This window comes from Girardinichthys multiradiatus, chromosome 10 (assembly GCF_021462225.1).
Source record: "Girardinichthys multiradiatus isolate DD_20200921_A chromosome 10, DD_fGirMul_XY1, whole genome shotgun sequence".
In the NCBI taxonomy this organism is placed as follows: domain Eukaryota; kingdom Metazoa; phylum Chordata; class Actinopteri; order Cyprinodontiformes; family Goodeidae; genus Girardinichthys; species Girardinichthys multiradiatus.
In genome coordinates, this window is record NC_061803.1 from 2,847,461 (window position 1) to 2,868,202 (window position 20,742).

Sequence of the window (20,742 nt, forward strand, 5' to 3'; positions counted from 1 at the left end):
TATTGGATTCTTCTTTGGTCCTCAATTTATGAATACAATCTGTATCTCATTGCTGTTTCCTTCATTCTTTTAGTTTTTAAATAGTTTTTAAAATATAAAAGCTTTAAACATGTTTCACTAACTTACAGGATAGGAAATGTCCAATCTCCAGAACATCTGTCCTACCTTCCCACTAAACGCACTGATGCTTTTAGTTTTTGGTCACAGGCTCAGAATTAGTTGGCTCTGTCTGTGTTTTTCTTGCTTTATCAGAGAACCCATCTTCATGTAAGAGAATTTTACATGTTGAAATTGTTTTACTGTTAAACATGCATGAGACAACGATTTATTTAGCGGTATGGGAGAGAATGTTGTTGTTTTTCATTTTAAACACCTCCTAAGACAAATCAGGACAATGAATGGCCTCCCAGTCACCTCGTGTTACCCTCATCAGCGGCTGCTGAGAGCATAACTGAAGAGGATTTAACGCTTGATCTCACAGAGACAGCTGCATCCACAGAGATCGCTTTCCTTGCTGTGCACTCTCATGGACCACCGACTGCAGGCTTAACGTCCAGCTTTCTCTGGTGCTGGGAAGCAATTAGGTTTAGCTGGCAGTCTTTTAAAAGCTGCAGCTAAGAAATAATCCAGCCACAGTGTTGGACTTTACCAGGTCAGCTCAGTCCAGTCAGATAAAAATGATTCTGCTGCCGAAACCTTCTGGTGTAACCTGACAGAAAGTTTCACCTGCTGTTGCCAGTGAAAATCTTTGCAGATAATTAGCAGTAAACTAAAACCTCCTGAGTTGTGAGACCTGCTCTGTCATTTTTGGCTCTGCCTGACCGTCGCAGCTAACATAAGCAGGATCCATAAACATTGACCACCAGGCTGCTGTAGCTCGCTAAGGGCAGAGAACAGGCATATCACAAAGGACAATCTTCTGCTCCCTACACAAACATGGTGTGTCATAGCTGACCTTTCTTTTCTCTGCCACTGTCTTAACCAATTAGCCTTCCTTGGTGGCAGATACACCAGTGCTTGCTCCCCCACTGTCTAAGGTCGCCATGATAATTTTGCTTACTCCTCCTTTCTGGCACATCAGCTGAGCGGCAGCAGAAAGAGGTAGCATTGATGATGATGGCTCCCGTCCCCGGCGCCATATTCTGTTCGTCTTTGAACCGCTTTGCTCTTCAAGGACAGCAGATAACTCTTATCTACAGATGTGTTAATTGGGCTTTTTTATTTCAAACGTAAGCCTGCACCATTAAACCAGTCTGGAGGCTTGGAGGCGAAACAGACGAGGAGCCGAAGCCTTGGGAAATCATGTGTGATTCAAGCTGACCTTCATCTAACAGGATGGAGATTTCATGAGTCTCGGTTGAGACTGTGCAGTGAAAAAAACAAAGTCACAGTATTTTCAAACATACCCAGGAGCAACAGGATGTGCTGCATAAATTTATTTCAACATATATTAACATTTTCTTTATACCTCTTTTGTCTTAAGGACACAGGCTGTACATTTTTTATACAAATAGATTCTAAAACAAGATTTACAAGGGCAGAAAAACTGCCCAACACTACATCAGGATACAGGGGGTAAAGGGAAGGCTAGGCTGATTGGATCTTAAATAATATGACACTTCATTTTTTACAGTAACAGTCCATGAGAAACAATAGTTTACATATTAACTATTGATAGTCGTCCCCAAGCAGCCCAAAGGTACAATCCACTGTTGCTGCCGCAGATATAAAACATAGTGAAAGTTGCAGGTGTTCATGAGCGCTTCTAAAGGTCAGTATTTTACTCCCCCATATTTTTCATGAACTTGTTCCTTAAAGTTTGAAGGCATAAAATGGAGAAATAGATTATCGTCTTTTTAATGCAACTGTATTTAGTGCCACAACCATTAACTTATTTCCAACTTGCAACTAGAACACATTCTACTCTGACTTGACGTCAGTCCCAGCTCTGACCTCTGACCTCCAAGACAAACTGAGCAGAGCATTAAAACCCATTCAAACCTGGAACAAACATTCATCGTTAGAAATACGATCATGTTCCTCTGGACACTTTTGGAAGCAGTCCGATGAGACAATATGAGTCGGCCATGTTGAATTTGTTTGGTCATGTGACAGAGAAAGTGATGCAGTGCAGGATTGCGGGATGTTTTATACATACATACATACATGACCAAACAAATACAACATGGTCGACCAAACACAATTTAGACCCCGATGCTAGCTACTAAATGAATTACCTTCTGGGAAATACGACGCACCGATCGCTCAGCACACAATCCCTCCATCTCTAACAGGGAACAGCATCAGCTTTCATTGTGAATGATGACAATGGATGGAGGAATTAAAGCTGCTCATTAAGTGCCAAACAGCATATTTTGATGAAGTGCGTCACCAAGTATATAAGGTTAAGTAACCAAAATGAGGAGCTGAGCGTGGACGGCTGGGAGGGGAAGGAGATGGCCATGCAACAAGTAGACTCATTAGTGTTTAATTAGACTTGATGCTCAAGATGAGGACCGAGACTGAATCGGAGGCGCTCCCAGTCCTGCCACTAATGTAACAGAGGGGATGAGCTGTCATGGGTCGAAGCAAGAAACGAACCTGACTGACAGAAGTGAGAAACATAAAGGTAACAAGCACACAGAGGAGTACTCACACAGCACAACATGTACCTTTAAGATGCTTTCATAATTAGAAGTAACTCGGCGATACATGAAGCTGATACCACGCGGTCTCTATCCGTCAGCTCCTTTCATGACACCCGCGGGTGACATGGAGGTCATCCTACCATACGATATCCACCTTCGTCCTGCAAGTGGACTGATGCATTAGGCTGCATTATCCAAGAGAAGCGCCGATATTAACCTGACCTGAGCTGCAGGGCTGAGACACCATGTTCAGACCAGTAAGGTGTCAACCTCTGATGAAGCTCTCATTAGCTTTACCTATGTGAAGAGATTGAATAAGTTGAAAGCAGAGGACTTTTAAAAGGGGAATGGATGACGTTATGGTCACAGATCAATGTAAGAATTTACAGTTGAAACCAGATATTTACATACACCCTATAAAAAGACACATTTCTGACGTGTCTGACGAAAACAAAATGGAAGTGTTCAGTCATAATGACCATCGTTACATTTGAAGGAGAAAGAGTCCCAGTCTCAGAACGCCATTCCAACTGTGAAGTATGAGGTGGCAGCATCATGATGTAGGGCTGTTTTGCTGCAGGAGGGACTGGTGCACTTTCCAAATTAGATATCATCATGAGGAAAGAACATTATGTGGAAATATTGAAGCAACATCTCAAGACCTCAGCCAGGAAGCTAAAGCTTGGACACAAATGGGTCTTCCAAAGAGCCAATGTCCCTCAGCATACCAACAGATTAGTTATAAAGTGGCTCAATGGTAACAAAGTCAATGTCCTGGAGCAGCCACCACAAAACCCTGATCTCAGTCCCATGGATAATTTGTGGGCAGACCGGAAAAGATATGTCTGAGTAAGGTGGACTGAGAACCTGACCCAGTTATACAAGTTCTGTCAGGAGGAATGGGCCAAAATCCCAGCTACTGTGAGAAGATTGAATAATGAAACCCAAAACATCTGATATATCTGTACAGTGCATGTTAATATCTGGTTTCAACTGTTCTCATAAACTCGAGTCAAATATGTGTAAAAAAATGGTCTAGTTCAAACAAAACCGAAACAATATAACCAATAAAAGTAACAGAAGACGCTACACTGTTTACATTGTGACTCTAGATCATCAATATATATATGATACTCAGTCCAGTCTACCATGTTTTAATGCTACATACACTTAATGGACTGGAAAAGCCTTCGCTGCTGTAGAAAAACAGTCCAGCTACATTGAACTACCTGATTATATGGAGCAAATATCAACCTATGTACAACTTAGTCATAGTTTTCTCTGATAGTAATCATCCTTTACAAATAAAAAAGATCTTGTGCTTCTGAAACTTAGACACACACACACACACACGCGCGCGCGCTAAAGAAAATGTCCCCACCTCTTTTTGTTCAGCATTCCTGTGTGTTTCTATCGTCTCGCTGAAAAATGAGCCTCACTGAGAGTCATTCAGGAGCGCCAGATGCATCTTCCAGTCTCCACATGAATTTCCGTCAATGATTAAACAGGAAGTTTTTCACTGAAGTGTCCTGAGTTGATTCTTATCACTGAGAATCTCTCTCGAGTCTAAACACCGTCACAAAGACACCTCTCATCCAAACTGCTACATTAAAGGTTTTGTTTATTCATCTTTTTTATAATGATTCCTCTTGAATAAGTCGGATTTTATGCACTGGAAGTCAAGAGGAAGTCTCTGAAATGGCAGTCAAATGCAGTTACTGGATTATTTCTGACCCATTTACCTAATTTAGTCAAGCTAAATCTCCTATATTGCCTTGCAAAAATATTCACACCTCTTGAACCTTTTCACATTTTGTCACATCACAACCACAATCTTTGACATATATTTTATTTTAGATTTTATGTGAAAGATTACAGACGTGCACACGGTGGTGGTTGCACCATGCTGTGGGGATGCTGTCAGTTTGCCAATTTTTGCTACCTTCTGTTGGTCAATTACATAAAATCCCAATAAAATACATTAAAGTTTGTGGCTGTAATGTGACAGAATGTGAAAAACTCTAAGGGGTGTGATTAGTTATACATTTTCCTGTGGATAAGTAAACAACGACGTTCTGAAACATGGGGTGAATCTAACTTTAGAGTAAGTAGCACCACCACAGAGTGTTTGGGAGGGAAACCCAGGAGGAGGAGCATTGCTGGGCTCTGCTCGGGGAGCAGTCTTTGGTCACAAATCAACTCCTAAATGGAATTGAATTTCATTGACAGGCTGTCCGAGTCCGTTCCACTGACTGATGGTGTCCATTTCCCCAGCATGGGATTGGACCCTGAGCTTCTTTTTAAAGGTTTGAGTACCTCTCTTGTTTCACCGTGTCTCTGTGGAAGTCATTAACGCCTCTTCTCAGCTTTTTATTGCTGTGAAAAGCCATCTGCTTTCCAGCCCTCACATCGGTATGTTCAAACACAGATTTCTATGGCTGTTGCCATGACCATCTGGCTTTTGTTCTTGTCTCGGCCCGGAGACTGGTGCTGTCCGGACTCCTCTCTGGGAGAGAGTGGGTCGGAGAGGATGCTACGTTTAAGTGGCGCTGGGCGGAGGCAAGACGTTCCTGGAGGTGTGGATGGCTCCTGATGTCTGAGAGAGGAACGTGAAGATGATGAAGACGAGGTACAGCTGCCTGTACACACTCCAGAGCTTGACCTCTCTCCTCTTTTTGCTCTGTAAGATGCCCTGCGCCTCAGCTCGCTGACAAGCTCGTACTTGATAAAGCAAAAGACGTCCTTGACCCCGCAGCGTTTTTCCGGTTCTGAGGCCAGCAGCCTCTGAAACATGCGTAGGGCGTCATCTGTGAAGCGGCGCCACTGAGATGGGTACGTTCCCACGGGACAACCCGCTTTCTGCCAGCGACGAAACTCCTCATAAAAGGCATCGGCCTGCATCGCAGCCTCCCAGGGGAAATTCCCCGTGAGCATGCAGAAGACCAGAACTCCAAAAGCCCACACATCCATACTGGTGGTCACCAGGAAACCATCGGCACGGTTGGCGCGGCAAACCTCTGGCGCCGTGTAGGGGATGGTGCCGCTCACGCGTTTCACACGGCAGCCCACGCGTCGGGTCATGCCAAAATCAGCCAGCTTGATGCGGCGACACTCCCGGTCAAACAGAAGCACGTTTTCGGGTTTGACGTCCCGATGCACCAGATTTTTACTGTGCATGAAGTCCAGAGCCAAGCCGAGCTGCTGCATGCAGCGTTTCACCATCTCCTCTGGCAGACCCACCTGCAGGAGGCACAAAAGCAACAAGAGAAATTTAAAAACTCACTTTTCCTCACTCGTTTCAGATTATCAAACTAATTATATTAGGAAGATATAACCTGAATGAATGAAAAAACAGGTTTCACATAATGACCAAACACTCCTGGCCCTGTGTAGAAAAGTAATTACCCCCTAACCTAATAAGTGGTTGGGCCACCCTTGGCCTCGACTGCCGTCAAGTGTTTGTGATAAGTCTTTAACATCAATCCTCTTTGCAGAAATGTTTAACCCAGCCCCATCGGAGGGTTTTCCAGTACGAATGCCTTTTTATGGTCACACCACAGGATCTCAACTGGATTTAAGTCTAGACTTTGACTAGGCCACTTAAAAACCTTAATTTTGTGTTGTCGTTTTGAGGTGGACTTTTTGGTGTGCTTTGGATCATTGTCCTGCTGCATAATCCAAGCATGTTGAGCTTCAGGTCACGAACTAATTGCTGGAAATACTCGGTACAGGACATTCAGGTAGAGAAAAGAATTTATGCAACTAAAGGAAGTTGTTCAAATCCTGAGGTAGCAAAGCAGCCCATACCATCATTCTTCCACCACCATGTTTGACTGTAGGTATATTATATATTTTGAAATGCTGTGTTAGCTTTACATCAACACCTTCCAAAAAGTCCCACTTGGGTCTTGGTGATTAATATGTTTTGGGGTAAATGTGAGGCGGGCCTTTGTTTTCTTTTGGGTCAGCAGTGGTTCTGATCTTGGAACTCTCCCATGGGGGCCATTTTTGCCCAGTCTCTCTTTCTTATTGTTGAATTATGACCTCTGACCTGAGGCAACTGAGGCCAGCAGAGATTTAAATGTCATTCTGGGTTTGGTTTGATAATTTTGTGACCTCCTGGAAGACTTTTTACTTTTTGGACTTATGTCTGTTCCGTGGGAGGATAATGGTTCTCACTGTGGTTCCCTGGAGTCCAGGATTCATAGAAATGGCTTTATAACTCTTACATTCATCTGATCCTACATACAGGTCCTTCTCAAAATATTAGCATATTGTGATAAAGTTCATTATTTTCCATAATGTCATGATGAAAATTTAACATTCATATATTTTAGATTCATTGCACACTAACTGAAATATTTCAGGTCTTTTGTTGTCTTAATACGGATGATTTTGGCATACAGCTCATGAAAACCCAAAATTCCTATCTCACAAAATTAGCATATTTCATCCGACCAATAAAAGAAAAGTGTTTTTAATACAAAAAACGTCAACCTTCAAATAATCATGTACAGTTATGCACTCAATACTTGGTCGGGAATCCTTTGGCAGAAATGACTGCTTCAATGCGGCGTGGCATGGAGGCAATCAGCCTGTGGCACTGCTGAGGTCTTATGGAGGCCCAGGATGCTTCGATAGCGGCCTTTAGCTCATCCAGAGTGTTGGGTCTTGAGTCTCTCAACGTTCTCTTCACAATATCCCACAGATTCTCTATGGGGTTCAGGTCAGGAGAGTTGGCAGGCCAATTGAGCACAGTGATACCATGGTCAGTAAACCATTTACCAGTGGTTTTGGCACTGTGAGCAGGTGCCAGGTCGTGCTGAAAAATGAAATCTTCATCTCCATAAAGCTTTTCAGCAGATGGAAGCATGAAGTGCTCCAAAATCTCCTGATAGCTAGCTGCATTGACCCTGCCCTTGATAAAACACAGTGGACCAACACCAGCAGCTGACACGGCACCCCAGACCATCACTGACTGTGGGTACTTGACACTGGACTTCTGGCATTTTGGCATTTCCTTCTCCCCAGTCTTCCTCCAGACTCTGGCACCTTGATTTCCGAATGACATGCAGAATTTGCTTTCATCCGAAAAAAAGTACTTTGGACCACTGAGCAACAGTCCAGTGCTGCTTCTCTGTAGCCCAGGTCAGGCGCTTCTGCTGCTGTTTCTGGTTCAAAAGTGGCTTGACCCGGGGAATGCGTCACCTGTAGCCCATTTCCTGCACACTCCTGTGCACGGTGGCTCTGGATGTTTCTACTCCAGACTCAGTCCACTGCTTCCGCAGGTCCCCCAAGGTCTGGAATCGGCCCTTCTCCACAATCTTCCTCAGGGTCCGGTCGCCTCTTCTCGTTGTGCAGCGTTTTCTGCCACACTTTTTCCTTCCCACAGACTTCCCACTGAGGTGCCTTGATACAGCACTCTGGGAACAGCCTATTTGTTCAGAAATGTCTTTCTGTGTCTTACCCTCTTGCTTGAGGGTGTCAATAGTGGCCTTCTGGACAGCAGTCAGGTCGGCAGTCTTACCCATGATTGGGGTTTTGAGTGATGAACCAGGCTGGGAGTTTTAAAGGCCTCAGGAATCTTTTGCAGGTGTTTAGAGTTAACTTGTTGATTCAGATGATTAGGTTCATAGCTCGTTTAGAGACCCTTTTAAAGATATGCTAATTTTGTGAGATAGGAATTTTGGGTTTTCATGAGCTGTATGCCAAAATCATCCGTATTAAGACAATAAAAGACCTGAAATATTTCAGTTAGTGTGCAACTAATCTAAAATATATGAATGTTACATTTTCATCATGATATTATGGAAAATAATGAACTTTATCACAATATGCTAATATTTTGAGAAGGACCTGTATCTTTACGTCTCGTGCATGATGTGCTTGTTGAAATCTGTTGGCCTACTTCATGTTGTCAGACAGGTTCTATTTGAGTGATTTATAAATCTTAGACAGACCGTGACAGGAGGTTCAATTATTTCCACATGGGAAACACTGTTTTTTCCTTAATAAATGACATGATCATTTGAAACTGCATTTTGTATTTATCCAGGTTATATTTGTCTGATATTTAAACTAGCTTAATAATTTCAAACATGTAATTTTGACAAAAAAAGCTTGTGAAATCTAATGGGGGGGTTCTTGATTCTCTAGGGAGGGGACACGGTGTGAGAGCTTCATGGAGACCAGGTTAAAGGACAATGAACTACATGAAGAGAAGGTTTGAAAGTACTGGGAAAAGGGAAATTTTTAAAACAGGAAAACTAAAATATGAGTCTCCTCTGTAAATTCCACTGCAATCAATTTTAACGACTCTTTAAAACGCCCTTGAAGTCGAGCACTCCCTGCACATCAGCTGGAGTGGGATTCAAACACAGTGAGAAGTGGGGGCAGAAAGAAAACCAGCATGAAGACTCCAGCCCCATGAGAGCTTGTTAAAACTTCTGCGTCTGAACATTATGAGTAACTGGAGCGCTTCTTTAAGCACAAAACATCCACGGGTAGACGGAGGTCTGGTGGCGTTACCTGCGGCGGTATAATGTCGAAAAGGTCCCCGGCGGGGGCGTACTCTTGTCCAAACACATAGCTGTCCTCCGTCTCGAACAGCACGTCAAGGACTTTGATGATGAAAGGGCTGCAGCTGAGCGAGCCAGTTAAACTGTACTCCCGCAGGAAACTTTTCAGCTTCGTCTTGTTCTTGGTGACAAACTTCAGTGCCATTTTGGTGCCTGAAGACAGGACAAGCAGAAGATAAATGTATTTTAGATTTCCATGTTGGATCTCTCATTTTTTTTGGAGACAAATGCGTTGTACATGTGCCCTATAAAAGTTTGCAATATTGGTCATATTAGAACCACAAACTTCCATATATTTTGGGGGATATTACGTGATAAGCCAGGGTTAACCTACTACAGTCCTCAAAAGCTGGCATCCTGCATGTTTTATATGTGACACTACTAAAACACACCTGAAGTAATGGTTGAAAGCCCTCCTTAGTATGGCATTAGGTTCTGCACAGGCCTGGTAATGATCTATTCACTTGATTCAGGAGTATTGAACCAGAGAAACATCTAAAACAGGCAGGACACCAGCTCTTGAGGACTGAAGATGGCCACCCCTATGATAGACCTGCACGAACTAACAGTGCAAAATCCCCAAAACATATATTTTCTTTTGTGAAACATGGTGGTGGCAGCATCATGCTATGGGGACGTTTTTTCTTCAGCAGGGACAGGGAGGCTGGTCAGAGTTAATGGGAAGATGGATGGTGGAGATAAATCCTGGACAATCTCGAAAGTAAACTTGTTAGAGGCCTGGGGTCGAGGTTCACCTTCCTGCAGGACAACCACAGCCGGAGACGATGGGATGGTTTATACACAAGCAGATTCATGTGTTAGAAGGGCCCATTCAAAGTCCAGACATAAAATCTAACTGGGAATCTATGGCAACTTAAAAAATGCTGTTCACAGATGCTCTCCATCCAGTCTGACTTAGTTTGGGCGAATTTCAGCCTCTAGGGAAACACTGCAAGTCAGAAGTACTTTGTGTTGGTCTATTGCACAAAATCTCAATAAGATACATTAAAGTTTGTGGTTGTATCATCACAAAATGTGGAAATGTTCAAGAACCATAAATCCTGCGTTATACATAAAATGTAATTTTCATAAACATCAGTAAAGATGCTCTTTGGTACAAGGCACCATTTTACTGTCATTGGTCTCTAACTGAGAGATCCTGACGCACCCAGAAACAGAGGTTAGATCTCACATCTTCTGCGTTTTAACCCGACTCACCCTGTGTCCTGTGTGCCACCAGGTCCACCTTGCCGTACGTTCCCTTCCCCAGCTCTCGGATGTGCTCATACTGTTTGGCTACATCTGCTACAGACAGCGAGGTGATGGCCAGCGCCTGCATGTCCTCTACCGGCACCCCTCCACAGTAGCTCATTTTGGATGTAGGGGAGCCCCCACCGCTGCCAGCCCGCCCCGGCCCGGATGGAGAAAGAGACAGGCTCGCCTTGACACTCTGTGGCACACTGACAAGGAAATAAAATACTGTTAGAATCAGGCTGGAGTCTGGTGCATACAGTGGGTCCAACATAACGGATCTCAGCATTTGTGCAATCGATTCAGGCTAAACATCGACATGAGGAGAACTTTCAGTAAAGTATTAGACTTCCTGCTGGGTCGAGATGACTCTGCTTGGCTTTCAAATATAGCAGACCTCAGACAGCACTTACTGGCAGGCAGCTATGGAAAAATCAATAGGCAGAAAGACTGACAAATGGCAACAAATTCAGAGCTGACAGCTTCATACATGCCTGCAGGAACAACACCTACATATGCATTTACTGTGATAACTGTAGAAACTGGAGAGTTGGTTGGTTGGACTTCTTGGTCACTTGTTTGTTTTTCAGCTCAAAAAACTGAAGCAGAGAAATAAAATCAACCTGTTTCACATGAAGTCAGAAGTGATTGTTCTTGTCTCAGTTACTGTTGACAACACATATCCCACTAATGGTCTTACCCACTGTCTCCGTCTCTTGAACCCCCCCCCCCCCCCCCCCCCCCTGCACACCCACTCAAATGTAATCATCCAATCATGCACAGCATGCACACACACAACACTAATAGGCACCAAATCAGCAAAAACCATTCTGCTGATGGCCTATTTCATCCATCATTCAAAGCTGAAAGCTTCGCTTTTGTTCCTCCTCTTTCCCTGCAGCCAATTTTACAGCAGCGCTGCTTTAAACCAGGTTCAAAGCTCCTAAAGAGAGCACCGTAAATGTTTCTGCCACTCACTGCGTACCTCTGGAGGAAGAAGTTGAATTAACGACGCTCTTTGGAAGTGAATGTAGATGGGAAAACGCGGAACGGAAAGTTTGATTCCGGCAATTGGAGGATTGCATCCCACCAAGGATCTGGTGGGAGGAAGGAGATAAAAATAGTGATCGGACTGAACTGTGTTCTTCACCCAGTGTTCTGTTTTAAAAGGAGGAATCTGTGAATAGGAAGGATGCTCTGTGAACCACAGGTGTAACCATAAAGTCAGCATTAATTTTTCAGCCACGTCATGTTAAGGTTTCTCACTGCATTCGGACCTTCTGTGATTCAACAGAACTCGGTCACTGCCCAGAATCATCACTGGTCCCAGTTTGGGGATTAAACATTTAAACAGGACATACAGACAGAGTGGTAGCATGTTTGACCGCCCACCCTGCATACCCCCCATAGCCATAGAGAACTGAGTGGAGCGCAGGGACTACTTTGTTACTGGCAGGGTCTCCTTCCACCCAGCTCCATCAGCACAATGTGCACCTCTCCAGCCAGGCTCCTAATCACTTTACCCAGCTCTGACTAAGACAATTGGCCCTCCTGTTTCCTTGAAGGAACTGGATTAGGAGTCCTAAAATGTGATGAGAAGGTTGGTTCTCTCCGTACTGCGCCCCAGAAAACACAGCATAGTGCCTCTGAGATGTGCCAATGAAGTTATGTTGTATCTAAGGGATGATTGTGTGGAAGCATTTGGCAAGAGGTCCAGGGGTGTATCCGTCGCACAGAGACGCTCTATCAAAGGCCCTTTGTGCTCTCACCTCTCAGAGGGAGCAGCTGTGGGCTGCAGCACAACTGCAGCATTTGTGCCTAACTGCTGCTTCATGCCCCACTGGTCTGCACGCTGTCCTCCGCTCCTCTTCTGTCTTCTCAGGCAGCAAAAGGAAAGGTAGCGATCACACGCTCCACATACCGACAAGTCTCCGCCTTGAGACGCAGTTTAATACCTGGGGGTTTGAGTCCCGTCTCACTCAGCATTGATTATCTAAGGACACCCCCCGGCTTGCTGGATTCTGGTACCAGCACTGAAGTTTAAGTCAATTTATTTTGATTTCATGAATACATAACAAAGGCTACCTTTGATAAGTACAGGTCCTTCTCAAAATATTAGCATATTGTGATAAAGTTCATTATTTTCCATAATGTTATGATGAAAATTTAACATTCATATATTTTAGATTCATTGCACACTAACTGAAATATTTCAGGTCTTTTATTGTCTTAATACGGATGATTGTGGCATACAGCTCATGAAAACCCAAAATTCCTATCTCACAAAATTAGCATATTTCATCCGACCAATAAAAGAAAAGTGTTTTTAATACAAAAAACGTCAACCTTCAAATAATCATGTACAGTTATGCACTCAATACTTGGTCAGGAATCCTTTTGCAGAAATAACTGCTTCAATGCGGCGTGGCATGGAGGCAATCAGCCTGTGGCACTGCTGAGGTCTTATGGAGGCCCAGGATGCTTCGATAGCGGCCTTTAGCTCATCCAGAGTGTTGGGTCTTGAGTCTCTCAACGTTCTCTTCACAATATCCCACAGATTCTCTATGGGGTTCAGGTCAGGAGAGTTGGCAGGCCAATTGAGCACAGTGATACCATGGTCAGTAAACCATTTACCAGTGGTTTTGGCACTGTGAGCAGGTGCCAAGTCGTGCTGAAAAATGAAATCTTCATCTCCATTAAGCTTTTCAGCAGATGGAAGCATGAAGTGCTCCAAAATCTCCTGATAGCTAGCTGCATTGACCCTGCCCTTGATAAAACACAGTGGACCAACACCAGCAGCTGACACGGCACCCCAGACCATCACTGACTGTGGGTACTTGACACTGGACTTCTGGCATTTTGGCATTTCCTTCTCCCCAGTCTTCCTCCAGACTCTGGCACCTTGATTTCCGAATGACATGCAGAATTTGCTTTCATCCGAAAAAAGTACTTTGGACCACTGAGCAACAGTCCAGTGCTGCTTCTCTATAGCCCAGGTCAGGCGCTTCTGCCGCTGTTTCTGGTTCAAAAGTGGCTTGACCTGGGGAATGCGGCACCTGTAGCCCATTTCCTGCACACGCCTGTGCACGGTGGCTCTGGATGTTTCTACTCCAGACTCAGTCCACTGCTTCCGCAGGTCCCCCAAGGTCTGAAATCGGCCCTTCTCCACAATCTTCCTCAGGGTCCGGTCACCTCTTCTCGTTGTGCAGCGTTTTCTGACACACATTTTCCTTCCCACAGACTTCCCACTGAGGTGCCTTGATACAGCACTCTGGGAACAGCCTATTCGTTCAGAAATTTATTTCTGTGTCTTACCCTCTTGCTTGAGGGTGTCAATAGTGGCCTTCTGGACAGCAGTCAGGTCGGCAGTCTTACCCATGATTGGGGTTTTGAGTGATGAACCAGGCTGGGAGTTTTAAAGGCCTCAGGAATCTTTTGCAGGTGTTTAGAGTTAACTCGTTGATTCAGATGATTAGGTTCATAGCTCGTTTAGAGACCCTTTTAATGATATGCTAATTTTGTGAGATAGGAATTTTGGGTTTTCATGAGCTGTATGCCAAAATCATCCGTATTAAGACAATAAAAGACCTGAAATATTTCAATTAGTGTGCAATGAATCTAAAATATATGAATGTTAAATTTTCATCATGACATTATGGAAAATAATGAACTTTATCACAATATGCTAATATTTTGAGAAGGACCTGTAGAAAAAAGGCTTATTTTCTTAATTCCTAATAAAAGGGAAGATAAATTGTTTTCAGTCAAACCGACAATCAGGCATAAATGTTCCCAGAAACACAGACTGAAAATTTTACTCGAGTTATTCAGGACTATGTTCACTATTACTCATTTATAGTGTAACAAGGCAAACGTGTACAAAAACAGATTTTTCTACACACAGTGCATTTACAGATTTCTTCTGTTTGAATTCTTCATCTAACTTCTTCAAAAAAAAATTATATCAGACAAAGATAATCTACATAGATGGTTTCATATATTGCAGCAAAAAACAGATGTCCAAACCAACTTGCCCCTGTGCAAAACAGTAATTGCAGAGTAAAACTAAATTTTTATACCTGGGAATTTTTTTTACCCTGGTGAAAGGAATATTTTTATTTCCACTGCTCTGTAAGGATGTGAAAGATATATTTAAATCAGCCTAATGACTTGTGGGAAAGAAAACTGCACTACACCTCCAGTCCATTGGGTGGCGATAAGATTTTTCTTTTGCAGCATTTTCACCAACCAACTCAAAGACCTGCTGAAGGTCTACATCAGCAAAAACATTCAAAAAAGCCTGGACTTCATCATCCGTCTGCCTAACGTATGTCCTCTTCCTTTGGTCCATTCCCGATCAATAAAACTACATTTAAATATTAATCTCTTATAAAGTAGAAAACAACAACACGCAGGTTTTAAATATGGTGGGTGAGCGGACGTCCGAACACTGCAAGAAAGGATCCACCAATCATCGTCGCTCAGCACATAACCCCGCCACTCAACAATCCCCTGGTAACCTGAAGCCCTACTCCCAGACCACAGACATTTTATTTGGGAAAGTGTGGACCTGGGAAATTGAAATTACTCAGGTAAAATTGTCAAAACACACCAAGTGCTTTTAAAATCCCAGGTAATATCTGAAGGTCCCCGCAGCGGAAAATTTGATATTATTTTCACTTTGGGGGCCACAACAGCCATCAAGCCTTTGCCATAACTGGTCATGAATCTTTGCCATCACTGTTGATGAATTTTGTCCCACTCTGCAGAATTGTTTTAATTCAGCCACATCAAACAAAAATGTCCCGTTTTGGGACATGACACAGCATCTCAATTGGATTTAAGTCCAGACTTTGAGTAGGCCACTAGCATGCCCAGAAAGAGTGAATTGTCCCCCAAAAATCAACTTTAGTAACATCCACAGCATGTTACTGAGCTATAGATGTTATTTAATATCTGGCTATAAGTAGATTTATGTTTGAACTGCTTCAAACTGCTCAAATTAGTCTTAAACCTGTTTGATGTTTGCAAAGAAAATAGTAAATAATGCAGCTGAGATGCACTGAGGCCACGATTCATGAAAAAAAACTGCACATTTCAAAGAATATCAAGAATGAGAAGCTGTCCCCTGGGGTCTATTGGTTTTTCTTGAGCACCAAATTAGTGTAAAACTACTGCTAATCAGCTAAGCATCTCCAGCTTCTCACCACTTTCATAAATTAGCATTTTTAGAGGAACTTCTGCTAACAAAGCTCTGAAAACCACCGTCTCAAGTTTATTTTTAGCTGAAAGTCTCCAAACTGCTCAGAGAAGTCTAGATCCAGTTTGATGTTGGCACAGAAAAGAGAGTAACTGATGCAGTTTCAGATGCGGCGAGGCCACAATTCATAAAATAAATTCAAATCTCAAAGATTAGCATGAATAAAAATCCATCCTCCCGAGCTTCAGAGAATTGCATCTTAATGAACGCAGCGTACAGATCACTGGGAGGCAGCTACTGGTCCATCCCCTCAGCTTTCCTTCCCTCTCTTTGCTCTTCTGTCTGTTTCTGCAAACACAAACAAGGGACTAATGGAAGAAATAGACTGCAGAGCCTCGCCATGTCTTTACCCCGGTTGCTAATAGACTAGCCGCCTTGCTCTCGGCAAAAAAATCATTATGGATGCGGACCAATTTCTCAATTTGCTGTCAAAATGCCGAACATGTTTGCCTCCAGGTCAAAGAGGAAAAACCGAATGTGACTGAAGTTGTTTCTCTCACTGTCTGTCTGTAAATTGAATAACTGGATGTAGTTAAAAATACTCTAGATATCTATTTGTGTCAGCTTGTTTTGTTGTGTGTTTAGTTAGAATAAAAGCATGTCACTCAAAAATAAACGGGCTTCCCTAGAGCATCCAGGTAGAACTAAAACATTCTGTTTCCCACTAAAAGACAGTTTTCTGCAGAGGGCATCAAGCTTATGAGCCGACAGTGTCTCTGTCAACACAAGTAAAAGAGAAAAAACCCTGCTGTGCTGCACTCTGTGAAGGATCGGCCGGGCCACAGACACTCACTTTGACAAATTACCTGTTCCTAGTTCTGCCCGGCTCCCATATGGATCCCTGCTGTTGGAGAGCGCTCCGGTTTCACCTTGCCTCTACTCTTTGACTCATCATACCTCTCTCTCTCTCTCACATTGTGTGCCTCCTGCTGGGATGACCAATGATCCAGGAAGGACGCTTCCCAAGGTGAAACGTTCCCAAACTTCGAAAGCAGAAACAGTAAAGGGCACAGGTGACTCCGACTGGACGCTGTTTGCTTTCAGCGCTTAGTTTCACCATAAAGCAGCTCTTCACTCCAGCAGGGTGGTATGCATTTGCAAATATGTGAATCCCATGAATGAACGCAGAAGCTGGCAGGTCCCTTATGGAGAATGCATGCAAACGGCTGCATTAATGCCCCACAGAGGGTACCCTACACATGAAAAGACCCAGAAATTCATGTCACCAACCAAGATTTAACGTAAAGTGTGCAAAGCATCAGTAGCAGGTGTGCGTGATGGACAGACTATGAGCTTCTGTGCTTTCATGGTGATCCTTGTACATGTCCACAGCCTGGTTTAATTGGCCGGGTTGCAGTTCCCTCAGTTTGTAATGCAATTAGGAAATGACATTCAACAGAAACAAGAAAGGTCAAAACTTTCCAAGATAACTCATCAGGAAGTCAAATCAATCCCCTGCCCCTACACCAAGACTAGAGAACTGGAAACTGATTGTGCATCATTATGTTGTGCAGGAAATTTTGCATTAATGTGACCTTCGCAGAAGAGTCCTCTAAAAAGAGACATTTAAAATGTAAAGTGTAACTGTTCACACAGGAAACATTTTACTGAGGGCTGGTTTACATCCTGAGGCAAACATATCTTCAACACAAAAGGCTGATAAGAAAAGAAGCTGGCTTCCAGAACAGATAAATGATCACCTATGAGGACAATGGACCGCCCTTAACATGCAGTGCCTATGTCTTCTCTCCATGTCTAGATCATGGATTGAACAAAGGATATTGTTTTAGAACCTTGATTTATGTCATAAAATCCCATAGAGTTCAACAAAATACAGAGAAATTCAAGGAGTGCAAATACTTTTGGAATATCTGTAGATTAGCCTCAAAAGCAAATACGCAAGAAAGCAAAATAATCTCAAACAACATGAAGAATTTAGCAAGTGGCCCAAAGAAAATAGTTACAGCCCCCGCAACAACTTAACTTTATGCTTTTTGAAAATTAGGTCATCTTTTACAATCTGATCCGTTCTGATTGGGAGACATTATGAAAGTGGTGTTCAGTGATTTGCATTCCACTGTATTTCCTCTGGCAGTTTCCATCATCATCAGAGTTTAAGATTAAAGCTTCAGCTGCAAAAAAATCCCCTTAAGCACCTGATTATGAATGCCAATCATAATAAGCGTCATCGCCATCATCCTCAGCTTGTTGTGCAGCTGCACTGGCATCAGCTATTCGCAGAACACACCGTACTTCCCGCCACCCCCCCAACACCATTATATTCGCACAATCCAGTAACCTTCGCTTATAATAGGAAGTCTTCGTCCGAGGAAGATGAGAGGAACGAAAGGAACTGTGGAAATCCAGCGAGACGAGAACAGAAGCTTCCCGTCCTTACAGCGCATGGAGTGTGTCCCTTTGATGTTAAAAGCACGGGGGAAATCTGATGCTAATATGAGCTCAGTAAAATGGGGGTGTCGCTAAATGATGCAACACAAGTATAAGGTCATTAGTTATGCTGTGGGCTCCAGAGATAAGTGGCTAATGTTGATTAGTTAAGCTGCTCTCTTCTCTTTGAAACTGAAAACATTTATGAACTCACTCTGAAACTGTCTCAGCTACATGGCTCTATAGCTAACCAAAACTCCACTTCAATTTATTATATAGTCACCATAAATCTAAAAGGCCAAATTCTTATTTAATCTAATAGAAAAATCAATCTGTTCATACTAATACAGTCCAATCATATAGAGAGATTCAGATTTAATCACATAAAGTCCAGTTCAGTCCTAATATCTGACTGAAGAGTCAAATTCAGTAAATCATGCAGGTCTGAGAAGAAAAGCAAAAGATCTTGTGAAGATCCTGGCTGATGCTGGTCAGGAAGGACAGCATTGCAAAGATCTTCATTTGTAAAGATATGTCCTGTGGTCTGCTAAAGCTAAAATTAAAGTGTTTGGTCATAATGATCATCAAGGGGGAAGCTTGAAGCCTGAGAACATCATTCCGACTGTGAAGAACGTAGGTGGCAGCGTCATGTTTTGTATGTCCTTTGTTCAACATGGCAACATGAGGGAAGAACATTATGTGGAAATACTGAAGCAACATCTGAAGACATCAGCCAGGATGTTAAAGGTCAGGCCAAAATGAGACTTCCAAATGCAAAGTAAATCCAAAGATACCTCCAAATTAGTCACAAAGGGTCTTAAGGACAACAAAGTCAATGTTTTGAAGCAGCCTCAAAAAAAATCATTTAAATGAGCCGAGGTTTCTCCAGCTGTACAGCGCATGGAGTAACACAGTCAGAGCCACAGCCCACCTCCCCAACCTACTGCTGTGCACTGCCAGTAAGCTGGCTGAAAGAAGGCTACTAGACCTTTCCCTCTGCCACAAGAAATAAGCAGTGGGGATAAAGAGCTCGTGTTTCAAATAAAGGCAGTCGTATCACGTGATACAGGTTTGTTGCAGAGTTTTCTGTATATTTCTGTATGCCGTTTCAAAACCTCAGAAAATGTTCCATCATACCGTTCCTCTGATTTAAACTCAGTGCTACCCCTATAGCACACATGGCTGAGCATTGCCAGTCAGCTTGCTAAAAGATACCTACTACGTTTATCTCAAACTTACAGAAAAGCCTGATTCTTGGAAATATTTGAGGTCGGTGATAAAAAGAGAGGACAGTTATGTGGTAACTAAAGGAGTGCCACTCATTAATCCTCCTCTGCTAATACTGTTTTAAATAAAAGCTAATAGACTTCAGATTGTTGTATAAATACAATGATAATGTCAAGTGTATTATGTGTACTGTATGATAATCTCATACAGGCCCATGCCTAATCCTATACTGCCCCGTTTTCTCATCATTGACATACCAAAGGGTTAAAATGTGCTTTTAAAAACAGCCCTAATGTCTTAAAAGCAAAAGAAATACTGAAAAAATGCATATTTATGACAAGAAAGAAGGGGACGTAGTGCAATAACACTTGTTTTTACTGATCATAACTTATTTACATGTGTTTCCAGGGTTTGTTTATTTCCACCCTGCAAAGTGAGTCAGGCAATTCATTTAAGCAACCAACAGCCAGATTGTCTACTTCCTCTAATAGAAATCCAGCCATTACACTCTGTTTTCAAGTAATAATCATAAACATTTTAATTATGCATGTCCATATCTTTGGGTCATTTGCTTTGGAGGGAAAGGGTTCATCATTCCGGGCTGGAAGTCTGCCTTAAACTACATTCAGAAACAATTTCAGGAATATGTGACCATGTTTTTATGAGCAAAGGCAGATTTACTTGTTACTCATCAACAGTAATGTGTCCATTCATATTGGCAAATCAAACGCATTCTTAAATGTGAATTATTCATGTAGCATTAGGCAGAGGCTGCTCAGCCAGAGTCACTTTGACCATGAATTGTGTTGGACTGACCTTTTTTTGCACTCATTTAACAAAAGCAGGTCTGCAGAAACAAAGATAATATGAGCCATTATGTCGCCACTCCCTCTGCTATGTTTGTGAGTGTGCCGACCCATTACCAGCCCCAAGGTTTCGCTTTTAAGGGATTTGCATGTCAGCTGCTCGTTTGAATGCATTAGACACGAGACTGCACCTGTCTGGCCTGGATGAAGTATTTCAGGTCCATTACTCTTTGAGTCCATCCAGCCACATCAGATAAGTACGAGTAATTAAAAAGCAGAGGGGCAAACAAATCTGCTGTTGTTCAGGGGAAAATAATGTCTGAGCTGAATTTGGAGAGATGCACCAATCAGTCGGTTAGAGATCAGAATTAGCCAAATGTCCAGTGATCCACAGAAAATCAGATTTCTGCTTTTCTGTTTATTAAATGCACAAAATTATGATCTCTCACCATTTCAGGTCTATATTGTGCATTGGGAAGCATTTCGTTTAGCTTAATAAAAGTCTGATAGGGGCTAGGGACATACGCGTTGATGCATAAATGGAGGTAATCTTGTGATTCTTTAATTTTCTCTCAGATTACGTG

General features: G+C 42.8%; 1 protein-coding gene across 3 annotated transcripts in view; it reads right to left on the reverse strand.

Moving 5' to 3' along the window:
- Positions 1 to 1,421: 1,421 nt before the first annotated feature.
- sbk1 (SH3 domain binding kinase 1) overlaps positions 1,422 to 20,742 on the reverse strand; it is a 20,379-nt gene continuing 1,058 nt past the window's right edge. The window contains exons 1-4 of one of the 3 annotated variants that reach the window (XM_047377185.1): positions 16,544 to 16,589; positions 10,445 to 10,686; positions 9,177 to 9,379; positions 1,422 to 5,888 (exon numbers count right to left, since the gene is read on the reverse strand). In XM_047377185.1, the coding sequence (XP_047233141.1) occupies positions 5,067 to 5,888; positions 9,177 to 9,379; positions 10,445 to 10,598 (1,179 nt within the window). In that variant the 5' untranslated portion in view covers positions 10,599 to 10,686; positions 16,544 to 16,589 and the 3' untranslated portion in view covers positions 1,422 to 5,066. Of the gene's footprint in view, positions 5,889 to 9,176; positions 9,380 to 10,444; positions 10,687 to 11,462; positions 11,582 to 16,543; positions 16,590 to 20,742 lie in introns of those variants that run through there. The other 2 variants (XM_047377183.1, XM_047377182.1) reach the window with 2 other exon arrangements.